We start from the raw sequence: 21,259 nt of genomic DNA on the forward strand, positions 1-21,259 counted from the left end.
CTTCTCAGGCTGCAAAGGCACCCACAGGTTGTGGTGGGAAGAGCACAGGACTGGGTGTCAGGTGGCCTTGTGCCCTGTCCACTCCCCCTCCCTGGGGACAGCCTCCCGCTTCCGGAGCAGACCTTGCCTGCTCCCTGATTCCATGCTGCCATGGAAGCCCCCACTTCCCAACCCCACCACCTGCTTCAACCCTCACCTGAGACTGTGGACTCCCAAAAGGCTTCTTAGGGTCATGAAAGGAGTTGGGTCACACAACCCAGAAATCAAACTCTACCTTCCTCACCAACTTGCGGGGGATCTTGGCCCACAACTTGTCCTCACTGAGCCTCAGTTTACTGGTCTGCAAAATGGAGACTGCATGCCCCTGGAAGGGGCAGGGGAGGCTCAGATGAACTCAGATGCCCTCCTGGATGTCCCTTGCATGGCACAGTGCCTGGCGTAGAGTAGGTGCTCAATAAACAGTCTCCATGGTGATGGAGATGCTGCTGGTGGGGGTCATATTCCCTCACCTCCTGGCCAGACTCCTCCCTGCCTCTGACTCAGAGATCCCTTTCCTTAGTGTATTCTCCATCCTAAGGACCCTTCATTTCAAGTCCTGTCCCTTCTCAGGCCCTTCCACGGTCATGAACCTTCTGTGCCGTCATGTCGTGAGCCCCAGGAGTGAAAAGCTCTTGGGCCCGCCTGGCTCTTTGTCTGGCATCGCCCCTCAGGAAGTCGGGGACGGTAAGGAATGAACGGTAACTGATGAGGAAGATGTGGAGGCTGTGATCGTGAAGATGACGATGGGGAACAGGGGCACATGAGAAAACGCCCCAGCAGAGCTGTGTCTGCTTAATCACCCGAGGGGCCAGGTGCAGCCGGCAAGTGAGCCCAGGCAGAGGGAGCAGGCGACGTCTCGCTGAGCAGAGATGGCGCCCTGGGAGTTCTATCACCGTACTGACGCGGCCACCGAGGGCCACAGGGGCAGGGCTGGAGGGGGAGTATTAGCATAGGAGGGATGCAGGCGTTCTGGAAACGGCTCCTCTGAGACAGCAGCTGCTTTCAGGATGAGCGAGGGCTTTGGAGCCATCAGACGTGGGATGGAATCTTTGCTCTGCCCCTGACCAACTGTGTGACCTGGGGCAGCCCTCGGCCCCTCTCTGATCCCAAGGGTGCAATTTCCTCATCTATAAAATGGATCGGTTACACCAGAGAATGCAGTGATGACTGAATCAGGCCACCTGCCTTCAATGGCTCCCTGCTGCCCTCAGGCTGGTCTTGGCCGTTCGGCCTGGCACTTGAGGCTCTTTGTGGTGTCCGTAGTTCTCTTTCTCCCAGGACTTCCTCCTCCCTCGTGCAGCTCCCTGCAGGGGCCATGCTTGTCCTCTCCTCCCAGCCTTTGCACAAGCTGTTCCTTGTGCCCAGAACACCCTTCCTCCTCTCGGTTCTCCCTTTCCCTCCTTCCAGCCTGGCTGTCTCCTGCTCAGTACCTTGGGGTTCAGGCCAGGTGTCACACACTTGAGGAGTCTCCATTGACTCCCAGGCAGGGTTAGGGTCCCTGCTCTGCTATGCAGTTACGTCTGTTTATGCTCGGGATCCCCCTTCCACACTGTGCCACAGGGGTTCACAGTTGGAGGTGAGGCTGGTTCTGGGCCCAAGTTCTCATTCATTGGGTCCTCTGTGGGGTGCGATGGGCCTCAGCCACATCCATGCCTGATATGATGGGGGAAGCCAGGTCTACAGGCCAAGGGGGGTACCCAAGTGAAGGGCGTTATCTGGAGGCAGAGGGAAACCAGATTCAGAGGCAGCAGGACAGAACCCAGGATGTCAGCCTGAGCAAGGGGCCAAATCCAGGGGTAGAATGTGGAACTTGGGAAGTCCTTGGGAATTGGGGGTGGGAGCCATTAAGGATTTAGAGGTCAGTCTGTTTTTGATTTTCAATACTTAGCACAGCCCTGGCACATAGTAGGTGTTCAATAAATGCAGTCTGGATAGATGGGAGGAGATAGATAGGTGGCAGATTTTTAGACATGAGCAAGTGATGTGAATGATCAGGTAAATGAATGGTCAGGTGGATAGATGAATGAAAAGAGAGAAAGGACGGGTGGGAGGTTGGCTCAGAGAGAAGATGGATGGATGGATGGATGGATGGATGGATAAATGAATAGATAGGCATGCAAATGGGTACATAGGTAGATGGCTGGGTGGGTAGATGGCAGGATAGTTTATGGAGGGTTATAAGGACTGCATGGTTGGAAAGATAGATAGATGAGTAGGTGTGTGGGTCAGTGGGTGAATGAATGAACAGTAAAATTACACGTGGCTAAATGCCCCACATCTTGCCCAGAGGCAGAGGTATGGTCTGGGTTCTGGGATTTGAGTTAATTGTCCTTCACTGGGAGAAACCAGTGCCAGTGAGGCAAAGAGATCTAGCCCCAGCAGGTCTTGCAGCAGGCTTCCTAATTGACTCCAACCTGAGAGTCCCCAGCTTGGACTTAGAGTGGCCTGTGTCTTATTGATTTGTAATTTATACTTCACACACATACAAAAGGATTTGAGGTGACTTATAATATTAAACCTGCATGCAACGGGACAGTTTAAAGTGAAATGAGGGCTTCCCTGGTGGTGCAGTGGTTGAGAGTCCGCCTGCCGATGCAGGGGACACGGGTTCGTGCCCTGGTCCAGGAAGATCCCACATGCCGCGGAGCGGCTGGGCCCGTGAGCCATGGCCGCTGAGCCTGCACGTCCAGAGCCTGTGCTCCGCAACGGGAGAGGCCACAGCAGCGAGAGGCCCGCGTACCGCAAAAAAAAGAAGTGTACCTGGTTCAGCTCCTGGATCTGCTGCTTACTAGCTATGTGATGTTGGGCAAGTTGCTTAACCTCTCTGAAGCTCATTTTCCCCCATCTATAGGAAGAAAAGGAGCAAGAGATGATGGAAGGAAAGGAAGTTGGTTTAATGGGGAAATGTATGCCTGATGATTGGATACTTAAGTGGGAAGCTTGGTATATGGGCAGGTAGATGAATGGGTGGTAGGTTAGAGGGCGAGTGGAATGGTAGATGGATGGTGTAGGTGAGAGGGTGGATGGATGAATGGCTAGTTGGATGGATGATGGGTGGATAGGTAAATGGGGACAATAATAATTCTATCTCATAGGGTGTTACGAGCATCGAAGGAGTGACAGCACAGTCATTGGCACTAAGTAAGTGCTTTGTATTATATAATATATGGAGCCATCTTGATAACAGTAGCCGTATTTCCTGGAGGAAAAATCCAGACACCCAGAGGGTGTAAGCAGAAAAGAGCATTTGATGTCTGGGTAGGCTGTGGGGAGGTCGGGGCGAGGTGGGGGGTACGTGGCTTTAACAGAGGCTGGGGGCTATCACAGTGATCCAGACTCTGCCCTGCCCATGTTGTACTCACAATCCAGTTGGGCTGATGAGTAAAAGTCTCAGGGCAGGGTGACAATGAGAGGTACACACAGGACTGTGGAAACCCCAGTGCTGGGGTCATCAGGAAGGACTTCTAGGAGGGGGTGACATTTGAGATGGGTCTTGAAGGATGTGTATGAGTGTCCTGGGCAGGTCAGAAGGGCGAGGAATGTTGCAGGGAGAGGAGCACCTTGAGTGCTGGACTGCAGAGTGGGAGGTCTGTCCAAGGGGCAGAGGAGAGATGCAAAATATTTAGCAACCGCTCAGAAGGGGTGCCTACTGTAAACACCTGGGGTGCCTGGGCTCCTGCCTCGCTTAGCCAGCCCGAGGCGGGTCCCGGAAGTAACTGCCTACCTGAGTGTGTCTCCTCTTCTTTAAAATGGCTATGGCAAGGGGGACTTCCCTGGTGGCACAGTGGTTTGCCAATGCAGGGGACACGGGTTTGCTCCCTGGTCCGGGAAGATCCCACATGCTGTGGAGCAACTAAGCCCGTGTGCCACAACTACTGAGCCTGCGCTCTAGAGCCCGCGAGCCACAACTGCTGAGCTCACATGCCACAACTACTGAAGCCCGTGCACCTAGAGCCCGTGCTCCGCAACAAGAGAAGCCACTGCAGTGAGAAGCCCACGCACCGCAATGAAGAGTAGCCCCCACTCACTGCAACTAGAGAAAGCCCGTGTGCAGCAACGAAGACCCAACATAGTCAAAAATAAATAAAATGCATTTTTTTTAAAAAATGGCTGTGACAGGGACTTCCCTGGTGGTCCAGTGGTTAGGACTCCATGCTTCCACTGCAGGGGGCACGGGTTCGATTCCTGGCTGGGGAACTAAGATCCCTCATGCTGCACAGTGCGGCCAAAAAAACCAAAATGGCTATGATGCATGTTCCCAACTAATCAGTCACTGTTAGGGTCTCACGAGATAAAGTCAAAAAGTGCTCAGCACAGACCTGGCACACAGTAGGTGCTCAGTAATGCCTGCTGCCATCACTATATTTTTATTACCTACTTAATAGGTGGGAAGGGTCTATGGATTTATTTAAGTAAAAGGGCCTTAAAAATTAAAAAGCATTGGGACTTCCCTGGTGGTGCAGTGGTTAAGAATCCACCTGCCAGTGCAGGGGAAATGGGCTCGAGCCCTGGTCCAGGAAGATCCCACATGCCGCGGAGCAACTAAGCCCGTGCGCCACAACTACTGAGCCTGCGCTCTAGAGCCGGCGAGCCACAACTACTGAGCCTGCGTGCCACAACTACTGAAGCCTGCGCGCCTAGAGCCTGTGCTCCGCAACAAGAGAAGCCACCGCAATGAGAAACCTGCGCACCACAACGAAGACCGAACGCAGCCAAAAATGAATACAAATAAATAAATAAATTTATAAAAAAATTAAAAAGCATTGGACAAATGCTGGCTGTGAAAGGCAGCCTGGTGTATCAGGAAGACTCAAGGGCAATAGAAGTGAGTTCAATTTCTGACTCGCTGTGTGACCTTGGCCAAGTCACCTAACCTCTCAGAGCTTCATTTTCCTTCTGTATAAAATGGGACCAGTAAGAGTAACAGGCATCCCTCAGGGTTGTCTTGAGGACTGACAGCTCTTCTGTGTGCAGGGCCGTTCCCGTCCCTGCTTCCCTTCTTTCCCTTCCCCAGAAAGCCCTGGTGTTCATTTACCGCCCCCCCCGCCCCCCAAGCAACCCCTTCCCAGACCCCCATCCATCATCCTGTCCTTTGCGGAGGTTAAGTGGGTCCCCAAGCAGCGAATCCAAACTCTCCCAAAGCCCCGGCCGCACAATGCGGCCTGCTGTTAGCGAGCACCCCGGCTGGCCCGGAGGATTGGGTTTCAGCCAGGCGGCCGGCGCTGGCGGATGCCCAGGCCAGCGGTGGGCAGGCGGGGGACAGAGTGGAGGAGCCGGCGTCGTGGGGACTCCTCCGGCCAGGCCTGAGAAAACAAGAACAGGCTCCAGGCAGGCAACCGAGGCAGAGAAGGCCCTCCGAGCGGCAGGAGGACAAGTAGGGGTATGTGCTGGGAGCGTCGTTGGGCAGAAGGATTTTACATTAGCTGGGTCCCCTTTCCGTGAGCCTGGGGGCGGGGCAGGGGGGCCGAGCCGGAAAAATACCAGGCTGCCTCTCGGCAGGTTTCACCTTATAAGACCCACAGCCTTCTCAGGGCTGCTCTGGCATCACCACCCCCTACTTGGTTGCTTTGGACCAGTGACCCCAAGACCCTCTTAGCCGCTGTTCCTCACCTGGTTTCAGAGGAGAGACCACGGGAAACCCAGTTGGGCTGATGGTTCAAATCCAGCTTTGCTGCTTTTTGGCTGTGTGTCTTTAGGCAGGTCTCTCAGCCTTTCTGAACTCAGTTTTCTCATCTGTACAATGAGGATAACAGCACAAGCCTTGCAGGGTGTGCAGAGTGCTCAAGACCTGGCATTGAGGGCATGGTACACAAACGCTCTGATTTTTTCCTCTCCCATTTGCGAGGCATCATAACCTGGTAGTTTCTGGGCTCAGACCGAACAGGTCCCATCCTGCCCTGCCCCTTACTGGCTGTGTGGCCTTGGGGGAGTCCTTGATCTCTCCAAGCCTTGGTTTCTCCATTACTTGCTCTGGGAGGTTAATGAGACAGGGTCAGTGAAGCCCACTGTCTTCCTGTGTGAGTGTTAGTGATTTTCACTGTTGCCTTTGTATGGCCCAGCCTTTGCATTTTATAAAGACCTTTGCACCCAGTTCCTCCTTGGATCCTCTGAGCAACTCTGTGAGGTACACAGAGTGAGGATGTTGTGATCCCCATTTGATAGATGACGAGACTGAGGCTCGGAAAGGTGAAGTGACTTCGCCAAATTACCTAGCTTATCAATGGCCTTGAACTTTATCTGCTGATTCCTGACTGTGGCCTCCTCTCAGAATTCTAATGTGGGCTGTGGAAAGAAGGCTCCAACTCCCAGCCACTGATAGCCCAGGTCTGGCCTCCAGGCTGTGGCTAGCATCTCACCAGGCTGTGGTGGGGTAGACGGGCTTGTGTTTGAATCCCCTCAGCCTCATTGGCCCCACCAGGGAGCAGCCAGAGCTGCTGGGAAGGGTTCAGAGCAGCATCTGAGGCTTGGGTCATGTGCCAGGCTGAAGGGCTGCCTGGGCTGTGGGCTGCTGGCCAGTCTGGGACAAAGACCCCAGGGAATAGCTACGAGGTGTCTGTCCATCTTCAGGATCGACCATGTTCTCAGGACAGACCATGTCACTACTCTCCTCAGGGACCCTCTATAGCTCCCCCTTGCCCCATTTTGGATCTTTGGGACAAGATTCAAACTCCTTAGCTCCACATTTGAAGCCCTACAGGTCTGGCCCCATTCCAAGCTACCAGATCCATCCACAAAGCATTTTGCTCCCATCCCATGGGACAGACACCCCAGCATGATGCAGTGGTTAAGAATACGGGCTTTGGTGCAAGGCAGACGCAGCTCCGCCACTGCCCGGCCATGAAAACCTTGAACAATCTCTCCTAACTTTAGTTTTCCCATCTGTAAAGGGACATTCAATAAAGTACCTACTTTATCAATAGTTACGATGCCATGAGATAATGAATGGCAAACCCTTAGCCCAGAGCCCTGCATTGAGACCCCGTCCTCAGGTTTTACTGTTGCCCAAACTGCCCCTCAAGTTTCATACCTCCGTGCCTTTGATTGTGTCACGCCCTTTACATGGCACGCCCTTCCCCTCTTCTCCCAGCTCAAATGCCACCTCCTTTGAGATGCCTTCGCTGATTCCCTGGTCAAAGCTAATCCTTTCTTCCCTTGGATCTCCTGGCTCGCGGCCCGGACCAGCTGTTTCACTCTGCCTCTCCCTGTAGAAAGTTCACGCGTCAGGCACTAGTCTGGAAGCTCCTTGAGGGAAGGACCTGCTCACCTGTTTCTGCGTCCCCACTGCTCAGCACAGGGCCTGGCTCACAGGAGGTGGAGTAGATGTGTGTTGAATGACCATGGTCTTGTTACTTAACCCAGGAGAACTCAGGGACAGCTGCCAGGAAGAAAGAGCCTTTGAGTTAAGTTTTGGAAGAGAAGTTAGCCAGGCTGTAAAGCTGGAAGGGCCAGACATTCCAAGCAGGAAAATTGGGAACAGTCAAGTCACCAAGGCCCAAGGAAACATAGTAGCTTCTGCAAGCAGAAGGAAATTCAGGATGGCTGGACGCTGCTGGAAGTTACTTAGCTGGCCCAGCCAGCAGGGGCCTTGAATGCATTGTTGAGGAGCTATAGCACTTTATCTCGCTGACAGTGGGAGCTCTGAAGGGCATTAAGCTCAGTTAAGACATGATCAGACATGGGCTTGAGAAACCTCACCCAGCTTCCATGTGCAGATCGAATATATCTACTGTGTGTCAGAACCAGTTCTCAGTGCTAAGGTTACAGTGGTGAGGGAAACAGACACAGCGCTACCCCAGAATGAGGGCCCTGGGAGACTGGAGATCAACAGGACTCACCTACATGATGTCACTTAATTCTCACGTGACCCATTTTACAGATGGGGGAAACTGAGGCCCAGAGAGGAGGACGATCTTGCCTGCAGTCACACACTAGAACTTGCCAGAACCAAGGTTCTAGCATAGACAGTCTGCCCCACTCCCCTGCTGCCCTCCCGCCTCTTCCCCCTCCTGTCCTTACACAGGGCCATAAACAGAGAGAGCATACAAAAAGTCCTGGTGCGTGTGTGTGTGTGTGTGTGTGTGTGTGTGTGTGTGTTTTAAGGCTGTAGCTGCAACCTCCTAAAAATAACACAGAGGAAGAATGAGACACATGTGGGTTCAAATCCTAGCCCTGCCTGTGAGCCTTCGTGTAGGCCGCTTCACTTCTCTGATGTCAGTTTCCGCATCTGAAAAATGGGGCTAATAGTGTGTACCCCTCTGGTTGCCATGAGCCTGAGTGCCCAGCTCATTGCCTAGCACATGGTAGGCGTTTAATGAATGTTCCTCCTCCTGTCTTTGGAACTCTCACCTACTGTCATTAGTGCAGATGAACAGTATCTGTGCCCCTAGAGAAGTATGACCCAAGAGGGAGGTCAGACAGAGCTGACCAGGGGTGGGTCGGGGAGCAGAGGACGACCACCTACCCCAGCCTGAAAACAGAGCCCCGCGAAGCCACCCTCCTGTTGGCCCAACGCTAACGACTTCATTGTGTCTCCCCTTTTAGCTCAAATATTTCTGCAATGTGCACTGCTCATTCACACATAGCCAGAGGGGTCTTCGGGCCTCCCCGGCCTGTGCAATTGGGGCCTCCTGATTGCTTCCTTCTGTGCAGTCTCCAGGAAGCAGAGGGGGTGCGGGAGCAGTGGGGCAAGGGCCAAAGCCGCTCCCAGGGCCCAGACCCTGTTTTCCCACCCTGTTTTCCCACTCTGGGCCGGTGGCTGGAGGCCCTGGTTCCAGCTTTCAGCTGGATGCTAAGCATCTTGTCCACAGAGCCTCAGTTTCCTCATCTTCCTACTGGGATTTTTTTAATGGTCACTTAGAGCATCCAGGGCTTGGGAACTGGACATTTGCAGGGCTAGCTGGGGTGGGGGTGCCCAGAGGTGAGTGGAAGGGCAGTGTCAGGCAGGATGGGGGGTGTGGACGGCACCAGGGGGGCTGGGAAAGATGTGGGCAGGTGGGTGTGGTCCAGCAAGGGGGCCTCCGAGAGCCGCTGACCTTTACTGGGCAGTTTCTGCTCCAACTCTGCAGCTCAGTCCTCAGCTCCCACCACTCCCTGCCCCCCCACACATCTATCCCCACAGACCATGCTGTTGTCTCCTCCGTGCCTTTGCCTCTGTTGTCCCTTCTGCCTTGCATAACCTTCCCACTCAGCCTCTCCTAACTCCCTTCTAATTCATTCTTCAAGCCTTTATCCATGTCACTTCCTCCAAGAAGCTGTCCTTGCATTGTTTGTTTTCTTCGCCTTCTGTACCCGATTCCCATCACACACAGTACCCCATACGCATTCCCGTTGCGGTCTTTGTCACATCATGTGGTGATTAATCAATCATCTGTGTACAACAAAAGTGGCTTCCCCTGCACACAGGATTGTCTTTGTCACAGTGGGGATGGGGACGGGGACATTTCCAGCAGTTCACAGGCAGCTTGGTGGAGCCTAGTGGTCCCCAAACTGTAGGAAGTGAGATGATGTTAGCTAGTTTGCAGACGAACATTTTTAATTGTAATGGTCTTATGTTTATTTTCCTTCCTTTTATGGCAAGTGATATTGGTTTACCATTTGTAATAATGATAACCTTTTTCCTCTTTAAAATGCACTTAAGAGAAAAAAAAGAGTCAGAAGAAATTTTGTAATTAAATAACAGTGCAGGCTGTAGGTGGAAACAGCTGAAGTCATGGATGGTGTCCTGATGGAGCATGTGTTCAAGCCGTACAGTTTTAGGGGAGGGAAGGGGATTTCAGCCTTCAACTGAAGACCTACTAAGTGTGAAGCCCTGTGCTGGGTCTTGGGGCAGGTAAAGAAGGTGTAGAAGGGGAGAAGATCAGAAGGAACAGTGTGTGTGAGAGAGTACCAGACAATCTGCAGCTGGAGCACCGCGTGTGAATGGAATAGTTGTGTGACCTTGGGCAAGTTCCTAAGCCTTTTTAAGCCTCAGTTTTCCCATCTGTGAAATGGGACAGTATCAACTATCCCTTGGCATCATTGTGAGAATGTTGGTAAGGGTTTCTGGCTCCTAATGGACAGGGTGTCTGTCTCAGTGAACATGAGTTCTCTCCCTCTGTAGGTTTTTGAGATCAGAGGAGCAAAGTCTGGGGTGTTACAGGGAGGAGGGAAGTGCTGGTGATGGAAACAGGGCTTGGCTTTTTGAACCCACCCAGGTTCCTGAGGCAAGAACTACTGACCGCAGATTCCCCGGGAAACTGAGTTTGACTTTGGGGCTTGGTTTGAGAGAAACAAAGAGGAAACCAGGGCATCCCAGGGAAGCAGCACCAGACGGGCCAGGAGGGGCTCCCCAGGGGCCACGGCCCTTGAGCGAGAGGCTGATGTTTGTCAGATGTTGGCAAGTGTGGTCTGGGGTGTGGCGGGAGCTGCTTGGACTCGCCTTCACTTGCGGGGCCACCTAACGAGCCCAGAGGAAACGCTGGGTGTGTGCAGGCGCTGGGTCGGCCAAAAAGCACCACACTCGGTCTAAGAAAGAATAGCTGCCGCTTATTGACGATCTGCTTTGCGCTGGGCTGCAAGCTAACAGACCTTCCGTCTCCTTGCGTCCTCCTGTCCACCCTCGGAGGGTATTATGGCCATTCTCCAGGTGAGGAAACTGAGGCTTACAAAGGTTGCCTGTCCAGGGTTACAAGGCAAGTGGGTGGCAGAGCGGGTATTGGAATTGAAGTCTGACCTCCCGACCCCAGTTGATCTGCTCTGCTTAGCTGCCTCTTTTGCAGAGGGTGGAGGGAGGTGTCGACATGGAAAGGCAGAAGGCCAAGGGGAAGTTGTAGGGAGAACACCCCGGGGTTCCCTCCTGCCACGGCCCCAGGGGTAACAGCTTTCCCAGAGGCAGCCTTCAAGGCAGAGCCCAGGATGAGCTTGGTGAGAAGGGAGCCCAGGAGGTGCCGGCCTTCTGTGTCCTTCCCAGGGGACATGCAAGCTGGACCCTCCTTTTCGCCCCTTCTTGCTGTGAACCAGCCTGCCCATGGACTTCCTGTCCTTCTGAGATCCTCCCCTTGCTGGTTCCAGATGTGGTGGGAGGCTGAGGCGGGGAGGGCAGTGGAACCCCCAAGCCTGAGCTCCCCGGGAGCCCAGAGTTTGAGGACCAGCCTTTAGTGCGTGACTTTCGGCAAGTCATTTGCCCACTCTGGGCCTGAGTTTCCACCCAGGCGATGGGGATGTCAGTTCACAGGCCCTTCTCTGGGCTGTGGAATCCTCTAGTGCTTGGCCTCTGGGTCAGCCCAAGAATCCAGCCAAGGGGTGGGGCCACCTGCTTGGCGGCTTGCCTCCCCCGCCCGACCCCTTTCTGGTCCCAAGCAGAGTCTCCTCTCTCCCTTGTTCCACACGGCTCCCAGCAGCTGTTCCTCGGGCCCAGGCAGAGAGCCCGGCTTGGCGCGTCTCTGGCTGAGGCCGATGAGAGAAAACAGGTTAAAAGTTCAGCCCTTGTTCTCTCCAGGAGGAAAAATCTGTAGCATTCGGAGTGTGAAAAGGAACCTTTTTTTCAGCTCCAAAGCAGCACAATACAACTTCCCTCCAATTTGCCATCAGAAAGATGCCCTTGGCACTGGACTCCACCGTCCCTGGCACCCTCCTCCCCCCTCGCCAGCCGCCAGTGCAAAGGGACACAGTGACCGCAGACACAAGCCACAGGCGGTCATGAGGACACTGCCACATCCTCCCTTGTCAGCTCACAGGTCCGACTGGGGTCACCTCTGGCTGAATGCTTCCTTCTCTCCCACCCTCCCATCCATACCTCCCCTGCCCTAGTTCGAGACCTTGTTACTCCCATTTTGACCTTCACAGAGGCCTGGACACTGTGTTACCCTGCCCCCACTCTCTCTGCCCTAGTTCATCCAGCCCAGGCCATCAAACTAAGTGTCTAGAAGTTTATAGGGTAGGAAGCAGGAGACCCTCACCTCCCACTCTGCCACCAGCTCCTGTGTGATCTTTAGGAAGTCTCTTCCCCTCTCTGTGCCTCAGTTGCCCTATTTCTAAAATGAGGCAGTTAGGCTAGACCAGGGATAGCATCTCAAATGGTGGGTGTTCGTCTCCTGGAGCACTGTGGTGAGAAGCATTGTGTAGCCGCAGAGTGTGGGGATTGATTAGTGATGTGTCCTGGGCACAGAATTGGAGCATAGCTGCAAGCACGCCTCTCGCTCACTCTCGCTGATCTAGGTGGTGTGGAAGGTCCAGCTGTGATGCTCTGGGTCTCTCCGCCTACCCTCTCACAACTATTTGTATTCCTACCCCATCTCCACTAGCAGACTGTGAACTGCTCCATGGTAGGGCTTTGCTAGTCACCGTTCTTTCCCTCAGGGTATCCAGTACAGTGCTTGGTACATAATGGGCATCAGGATATATCTGGTGATTGAATACTCGAGCAATTTAAATCTTCTCAGTGCATTGTAGTTCAGTTCAAAAAGTATTTGGAATCCCCTGTGGCAGGAAAGGGGTAGAGGGAGGGGTGCTGAGCCTGATCTGGGCGTGATTGGGGATCTCTCTGGCCCTGTGGGTCTCCTTTGTCATTGGCCGTATGGTTCTTTTCCTCCAGCTGCTGGAATAAGGGGAGGCAAGTGGGGCCTGGCTGGTTCAGAAGCTGATCTGAGTTTCCTGAACCCCCAGAGGGCAGGTGATGGTCTGGCCCCACTGGACACAGTGCTCACCCCTTAACACCCCTCCATCCCCAGGGCCCTATCCTAGGGGCAGAGTTGGCTGAACCCTAGGGGAGGGGGCCCAGGTTTGAGGACACAGTGGAGAACCCCAAGTTCCTGGAGAAGGGGGGAAAGGTATCCCTCACAGGAGGTGTGTGCCAGAGGGCCAATGTGGGATAACTGATGCGGCTTGGCTGGGACCCAAGGGAGGCCCCTGTAAGGCCAACATTCCAGTTCTGAGAATTTGATGCAAGTGGAAAAGCTAACAGAACCCTAAGTCTGAAGTTAAAATTTGAGATTTCCTGAGGACTCTCTGAAACCCATCCAGGAGACCCCAGATTAAGACCCTTCCCTACCAGTAAAGGAGCAAAGGGGCAATACCTAGGTTGGAGGGATGTGATTAGCTAAGAGGGTGGGGCATAATCCTGTGTGAAAGGGCTGGAGTTGGACCTTAAGGGGTGGAGTCTAGAGGAATAGAATCAGATGATTGGCTGGAGTGTGTGAGTGGGCGGGATTATGGAGTGAGAGGCAGGACCTAAAGGGAGGGTAGTCTATAGGGTTAGATCCAGATGATTGTTCGGAGCAATGGAAGTAGCGCTCTGTAGAGCAGGCCCTCAGGAGGTAGGTTCTTGGTGATTGACGGTGCTTCATAGGCAGCTCAGTGATGACTCTTTGCTGTCTCCACAGAAACGCTGATGGACTCAACCACAGCGACGGCGGAGCTGGGCTGGATTGTGCATCCTCCATCGGGGGTGAGTCCGTGGTCCTCAAACCCTGCCTGGTCTCCCAGGACACCTCGGGTTCTGCTGCAGGGCCCAGATGCCCCGCCTCCCCCACCCCGCCAAATTCCAACCCCTTCTCCTCCTTCAGGTCCCAGGACCTGGCCTCTCATTGCCCCACCCTGCTGGTCCCCTACCATTGATGGAGTGCTAGTTACCATGACAGCATGCTGGATGCTTTCAGACTTTATCCCATAGAATTCTAAACGGGAGGCTGAGGGAATTCCCTGGTGGTCCAGTGGTTAGGACTCTGCGCTTCCACTGCCGAGGGCCTGGGTTTGATCCCTGGTTGGGAAACGAAGATCCCACAAGCCACGCAGTGTGGCCAAAAAATAACAAATAAATAAATAAATAAAAGCGAGGCTGAGAAGTGGTACACGCACTACCCCCATTTTATAGATGAGGAAGGTGAATTGTCATTTCCTGAGCACCTACTGTGTGTCGTACTATATCAAAGCACCTTTACGTCATCTCCAGTCGTATGGGGAGGAATCCCCTCCATTTTACAGGTGCAGAAACTGAGGCTCGGAGAGCTATAGCCACCTGCCAGGGACCCTATGGCTAGTAAGTGATGAGGGCTCAGGTTTGCATCCAGGGCTGTGACCGAGTCTTCTGGGTCCCTTTTCTGGGTCCCCGTAACACTAGGCTCCCCCTTCCTGAGCTCTTATCATCCCACTGCCTTGGGTCCAGTGGTCTGAGCCCATGGAGGCTGCGAGCTTCCCGAGAGCAAGACCAGGCACAATTTGAGATTCCTCTTTCTTCCCATAACAACCAGCCCAGCAGTTACATAGAGACTGTGGGGTCAGACACTCCTGAAATTCTGTCCCAATTCTGCCACTCACCAGCTGTGTAATTTTGGGCCAGTTCCTTAACCTGTCTGAGCTTTAGTTTCCTCATCTATAAAATGGTGATAATCATGTCTTCCTCACAGGACTGTTGTGAGGTTCTCCTGCAACGTGTCTAGCACGGTGCCTGATGTAGAGTGGGCTCCTAGTGACAGGTAGCTATAGTAACTGTCACCGTCATCATTGTCAGTCCTAGTATCATTCCCTCCTCATCCCCCTGGTCTCTGGGGAGGGCTCTGGGCTCCCACAGCCCATCCCTTCCCTTCCCCCCATCCCAGCTCCTCCGCTGGGACTCAGCTGCTACCCCAAGGAGCTGCGTCCCCCCACCCCCCTCAGGTCTGTGCTCTCAATAGGCAGGGCCCCAGGGTCAGGCCTCTTTCTGTGGCTCTTTCTTGTCACCAATTTTCCATCTGTGAAGGCGGCTGGGCGCACATCCCCACCCTGCCAGTAATGAGGCCAGGCTGGGCTGCAGGGCCCCCGGACGCAATTATTTGGGGTGTTTAGGCTGCAGGGCCTCTGCATGTTAATTAGAGAGAGGGGAGAAAGGCAGACTGCTCTAATTAAGTGCTCTAATTAAGTTCCGAAGAAGAGCAGTGATTGAAACAAGGGGCTGACTTTGTCACATGGTGCCACAAAATAAAAAAATTAAATGCAACGTAGGGAGCTTCAGAGCCACCACTGAAGGAGCGGCTGGGCCAGCTCAGCCTTCCCCACGCACGCTTGCCCTTCACAGCATCAGCCCTCCCTGGGCTGGCAAACACCACCCCGCCCTGTGCAGACTTGGCCTGGAGAATCTGAGGGAGGCAAAAGGACAAAGAGGGTGACACCTCTCCCACCACTTGCCCCCGTCCCCCCCCAAAGTCACATTTGGCAGTTGGGGAAATAGAGCCCCAGAGAGGGGCAGTGACTTGCCTAAGGCCACACATCAAGTTAGCAGAGCTGGGACAAAACCCAGGACTCCTGGGCCACTGTTGGGTCCTCATGTTTCAAGACAGTGCGCACAAGCATGGGTCTGGGTCTGGGTCTGGGTCTGTGTGACCTGGGTCAGGTGACCTCGCTTCTCTGGTCTCTACTCCCTCATCTAAAATAGAAATAATCCTACTTACCACATGTGATAATCATGACAAAGAAATGAGATCCTGTTACAGCACCCACCCTTGGCCCAGCATAGGTGAGTGGGGTTCACTCTGCTGTTGGGTCTACCCCAGACGCAGCCAGCCCAACACCAAGGGGGGCACAGGAGAAGGAGGGGATGGGTGGCTGAGCCCAACGAGCTCTCAGTCCCGCTGTGGAGACCAGACCAAGAGGGCCGGGGGTGCCGGGGGTGCCCGGCACTTGTCCAGGCAGGTTGTCCCCGAGGGCCCAAGGGAGAGTCGGTGAATGCGAACACTGCAGCTGGAGGGAGAGCCCGTGGCAAGAGGTTCCAGAGGATGGACAGAGAGACGAAAGGTGCTCGAGGGGTCACAAAAGTGTGAACAAAGGCGCAGCCTACGAGTGAGCTTGGCCTGTGAGCGTCTGTGGAGGGAACACGGCCTGTGCCCTTCCATTTCCAACTTTCCATGGCCCTGCCCAGCCCCTTCCAGCCGGGGGCCTTGGGAACTCGCAGCTGGGTGAGATCCCAGGCCGGGGCCCAGTGAAGCGCCGAAGTGCGGACCCCAGGCGGGAAGGCGGGAAGGTGTCCCTCCAGGCACCGTCTTAGCCACTTAAGGCCCCAGAGCAGAGCTGCTCTCATGGGGGAAGGCCTTGTCTTCCTGTTATGGGGGTGAGGGCTCTTCTTCCATTGGACTGGGAATCCCCAAGGGCAAGGACTGTGTCTCCCTGATCAGACAGGGAGCTCCCGGCCGGCAGAATTCCTGTGTCCCCCATCAGACTGGTAGCTCCCCAAGCGCAAGCTCTGTCTGCTTTCAGACAGGGTGGGCCTCTCCCTGGTTTCCCTTCCAGGTGGGAGCTTCCCAGGAAGAGGGGCCACGTCTTCTTTATCAGATTAGTTACCCCTGGGGGTAAGGGTCACATCTCCCACGTTGACTAGGGCAATACCAAGAGCAGGGTGTGTGCCCTTCCCATCAGATTGGCATGTCTCCCTCATAGACTGGGGGATTCCTCAGAGCCAAGGCTATGTCTCCCGCTCAGCTTAGAGTTCTCTGATGGTAAGCATCATGTCTCCGTCATCAGACTGGAAGCTCCCTTAGCTAGGGTCTGTGCCTCCCCCATTAGACCAGGAGGCCCCTGCTGGTAGGTGTCCTGTCTACCCCCATCAGACTGGAGGATTCCCTAGGGAAGAGTCTGTGCCTCCCCTCTTAGACAGGGTGTTCCCTGGGGCTAAGCCCCTACCTCCCCCACCTGACTAGCATTTCACCCGCAGTGGGAAGAGGTGAGTGGCTACGATGAGAACATGAACACGATCCGCACGTACCAGGTGTGCAATGTGTTTGAATCGAGCCAGAACAACTGGCTACGGACCAAGTTCATCCGGCGCCGCGGCGCCCACCGCATCCACGTAGAGATGAAGTTCTCAGTGCGTGACTGCAGCAGCATCCCCAGCGTGCCTGGCTCCTGCAAAGAGACCTTCAATCTCTATTACTATGAGGCCGATTTCGACTCGGCCACCAAGACCTTCCCCAACTGGATGGAGAACCCGTGGGTGAAGGTGGACACCATTGCCGCCGACGAGAGCTTCTCCCAGGTGGACCTTGGTGGCCGGGTCATGAAGATCAACACCGAGGTGCGGAGCTTCGGGCCCGTGTCCCGCAGCGGCTTCTACCTGGCCTTCCAGGACTATGGCGGCTGCATGTCTCTCATCGCCGTGCGCGTCTTCTACCGCAAGTGCCCCCGCATTATCCAGAACGGCGCCATCTTCCAGGAGACTCTGTCCGGGGCTGAGAGCACATCGCTGGTGGCTGCCCGGGGTAGCTGCATCGCCAACGCGGAGGAGGTGGACGTGCCCATCAAGCTCTACTGTAACGGGGACGGCGAGTGGCTGGTGCCCATCGGGCGCTGCATGTGCAAAGCGGGCTTCGAGGCCGTGGAGAATGGCACTGTTTGCCGAGGTAAGGGCCACGGCGGGGCAGGTGCCCCTGCAAGCGTGTGGAGTTGGTGTTGGCTGCAGACTTGAACCTGGCAGCTGGGAGGGGAGGCTGGTGAGCACAGAGGCCTGGAGCTGGCCATGAGGCCCTCTGTGGCCAGGGTTTCCAAATCTACAGCCGTCGCTCAGCTTCTTAGAGGGAGGCGTTAAACAGCACTTCTTGAACGGTGGTGTGTGTACGTACTACAGGGGGTATGCAGGCTGATGTTAGCTGGGGATAAATGGTTCTCCTTTTAATTATTACGTAATGATGCCAGGTGACACTTCATTTCTTCATTTACAAAAGTGATGTGGTTTCCTTTTTAAGAAAATGTATAAGTCATAGTAAATAACACTTATAAGAGAACCTTCATTGAGCTTTTGCTGTATCAGTCAGTATAGGCCAGGCCACGCCGAAGTGACAAAACAGTAAAAGTTTATTTCTCACTTAATGCTACCTGTACATTGTGAGTCAGCTTGGGATTCCTCCCTCTGGGAGCCAAGCAGATGGAGACGCCCCCATTTGGAATGTTGTGATCACCAGGGCAGAAGGAAGGAGCAAGTGTGACAGATTGTATATGGGATCTAAATCTTCCCCCCCGGAATGGCTCAGACGTCACTCCTGTGCACGTTTCAATGGCCAAGGCAAGTGATGTGGTTACTTCCAGTTCAAAGAGATGGGGAAGTGCAGCTCCGCTGTGAGCCAGCCCTCCTGATTACCATTCTTACTGTGTGCTGAGCACTTTACATGTCTAACTCATTTAATCCTCACGAGAACCCTATGAAGGAAAGTGCAATTTTATAGGAAGAAATCACAGCTCATGCACAGTTCATACAGTGAATAAGTGGAGGTAGCACAGAATCTTACCCAGGCAATGTAATTCCAAACTACCCTCTTAACCACTGTGCCCCTTAAGTTAATTTAAAGAAAAATATTAAGTAAACAATAGTACAGGTAGTATTTGATTATGGCCAAGAGTCACCAAAGTGGTGTGTAAACATAAGAAGTTTGTACGAGGTACTGCATGGTGGTGAGAAGGCCGTGAAGGTAGACAGACCTGGGTTCAAATTCCAGCCCTGCCGGTTACTAGTTGGACGTCCTGATCCGAGTTGTGAAACCCTCTTTCATAGGGTAGTTGTGAGGATTCAAGACCTTAAGACACGTAAAGCACTTTTGATGGCTTCTAATATACAGTAAGAGGTTAATAAATGTTAACTAAATGAGATGCCACATATACAGCCCAGCGTGGCACAGGTTCTCTGCAGTGTGAGCTATGGTGGTGATGGTGGTGACATAGGAGACTTGAAGCCTGCTTGTGCCACTTCCTCTTGCCTTCCCAATTGGAATTGGGTCCTGGGGTGTTCCAGGCGCCAGGCTACGAGTTTGGACCTTTTCCAGGGGCCTCGAAGAGCCAGTTAGAGTTTAGCCCAGGGTAATCGCAATGATCCTCTCCTTTATGAAATTCTGTCCCATCCACCATCCCCATGGCTCCTCCCTCCAGCCCTCTGAGGCAGCATTTTAAGGGTCCTGGGAGGATAAGTGGGTGTATAAGAGACAAGAGCAGTGGCCTGTGGGGGAGCTGCTGCAGTGATCTCAGGTGATGATGGCTGCATGGACTGGGCGTCCACAGTGCTGGGGAAGAGGAGGGGTGCAGTCAGGGACGTTTTGGCAGTGAGTGAGATGAGATGTGGAGACAGATTGGAAAGGGAGGAGGGAGAGGAATCAGAGGGAACCAGGAATTCCAGCTTGCAGGGCTGTGATTGTCTTGGAAAAGAAATGGGGGCATTGGGAGAAAAGGCTGGTTTCTTAGGGAAGACAACAAATCTGGTTTCCTTTACTTGAGTGTGAAAGTGCACAGCCCTGGGACATGGCAGGGGTGAGACAGGCCATGGGGAACAGAATCAGGCACTCATTGCCTATCGGTTATTCACTCGTCAACCCTGTACCTCCTCTGTGTCAGACCTTGTGCTAAGCACCAGGTAAGATAGAAGAGAATCCAACTATGGCCTTGCCTTCTAGGAGCTCACAGTCTAGCAGAGGAGACCGACTGTAAATGAACAAGGGTGGGAGTGTGTTAGACTTGTTTTAATAGGAACTGCTCAGGCTGAGGTGGGCACAGAAAAAGGGAAGGCTTCAGAGAGGAGGTGACATTGGAGCTGAGTCTTGGGAGAGGTGTACATTAATCAGGTGGCCCAGTCCTTCTGGAGGTTGGCTCAGCAGCAGCAGAGACCTGGGGGCATGAATCAGTGTGCCTCATTAGGGGGACTGGTCAATTGTTTGGTGTGGCTGTGGCTAAGGGTGCAAGGAGAGATGTAAGAAGAACTGTGGCTGGAGTGGTGCCCAGATGAAGAGGTGTATTAGTTATCTATTGCTGCATAACAAGTTAGCCCAAAATTTAGCTGCTTAGAACAACAAGCATGTATTTATTTATTTATTTATGGCTGTGTTGAGTCTTCGTTGCTGCACGAGGGCTTTCTCTAGTTGTGGCGAGCAGGGGCTACTCTTCGTTGCAGTGCACGGGCTTCTCATTGCGGTGGCTTCTCTTGTGGAGCACGGGCTTCAGTAGTGAACAACAAGCATTTATTACCTCAGTTTCTTAGAGTCAGGAACCAGGCACAGCTTAGATGGGTGCCTTTGGCTCAAGGTCTCTCCTGAGGTTGCAAGCAGGCTGTAGGCTGGGGCTGCAGTTTCATCTGAAGGCTTGACCAGGGAGGGATCTGCTTCCACATTCCCTCATGTGGTTGTTTGCAGGCCTCAGTCCCTCCCACGTGGGCCTCTCACACGTGCAGTGGCTTCCCCCGAGCACATGATCCGAGAGAGGGAGCGTAAAAGAGAGAGCACTCAAGACAGAAGCCACATCTTTTTATAACCTCATCTCAGAAGTGACATCTCATTACTTCTGCTGTATTATCTTCATTAAAAGTGAGTCACCAAATTCAGTCCATGCTCCAGGGGAGGGAATTACACAGGGTGTAAATGCCAGGAGGCGGGGCCCCTGGGGCCATGGCAGAGGTGGCCTGTCACAGAATCAGAGTCTGAGCTGCTGCTTGCAAGGGGTGGGAGTTCGAGGTAATGCTGGGGCAGAGTGTGTCCAGCGCTGGCTTCCCCCCTCCCCCCCAGCCCCCGGACGAGGCCCAGCCCAGCCCAGCTGGCTACTGGATGTAAGTGGAGGCCAGTCAAGGTGTGATTAATGAGCTCAGGGAGCCAGAAGGACACCAGCTGCCGCTGTGGCATGTGTGCCGCCACCCAGATGTGGGGCTGCTTCAGCCGAAGTCCCGCAGGCGCTGGCCCCGCCAGCCCAGATGTGGGGCCGCTTCAGCCGAAGTCCCGCAGGCGCTGGCCCCGCCAGCCCAGGACGTGTAGGAATGATGATTACTGTTCACATCTGGGGGTTGGCAAAGTGCTTTCCCCATCTCCAGCTCAGGGATTCTCAGCCTTTACTGTGCCTCAGGATCTGCTGGGAAGTTGATTAGAATACAGATTCCTGGGTCTGGTCCAGACCTCTTTCCCAGGTCTGGTTCTGTGCCTCTGAGGTAGGGCCAAGAATCAGCATTTTTAAACAAGCAGCACTGATACTCCTATACCAGGACTATTAGCTCAGACACACAATGTGTTCACACATCCTTGGCCAGACCGAGCAGGACTCAAGGCCAGCCCCACCACCACCCCAGGGAGCATCCACCCTAAAGGGTGGGAGGGGACATCAGCAGAATCTCTGGGAGGGTGTGGTTTGGAAAGATCCATTTAATATTGAAACATAACATGATGGGGAAAGAAGCCATTGCTTTCTGAGAGAAATACAGATTAGAGAAAACTTGACGGTGGGGGGTGGGGGGCGGGGGGGAGTAGGTGAGTCCTCATGG

At 53.9% G+C, this 21,259-nt stretch overlaps 1 protein-coding gene across 3 annotated transcripts in view; it reads left to right on the forward strand.

Annotated features, from left to right (window-relative positions):
* The window catches only part of EPHB2 (EPH receptor B2), a 186,096-nt gene that overhangs the window by 51,316 nt on the left and 113,521 nt on the right, over positions 1 to 21,259 (forward strand). For all 3 annotated transcript variants that reach the window (XM_079918653.1, XM_079918654.1, XM_079918655.1), the window contains exons 2-3: positions 13,398 to 13,462; positions 16,697 to 17,381. In XM_079918653.1, the coding sequence (XP_079774779.1) occupies positions 13,398 to 13,462; positions 16,697 to 17,381 (750 nt within the window). The remainder of the gene's footprint in view (positions 1 to 13,397; positions 13,463 to 16,696; positions 17,382 to 21,259) is intronic.

Source organism: Stenella coeruleoalba (assembly GCF_951394435.1).
Source record: "Stenella coeruleoalba genome assembly, chromosome: 1".
In the NCBI taxonomy this organism is placed as follows: Eukaryota; Metazoa; Chordata; class Mammalia; order Artiodactyla; family Delphinidae; genus Stenella; species Stenella coeruleoalba.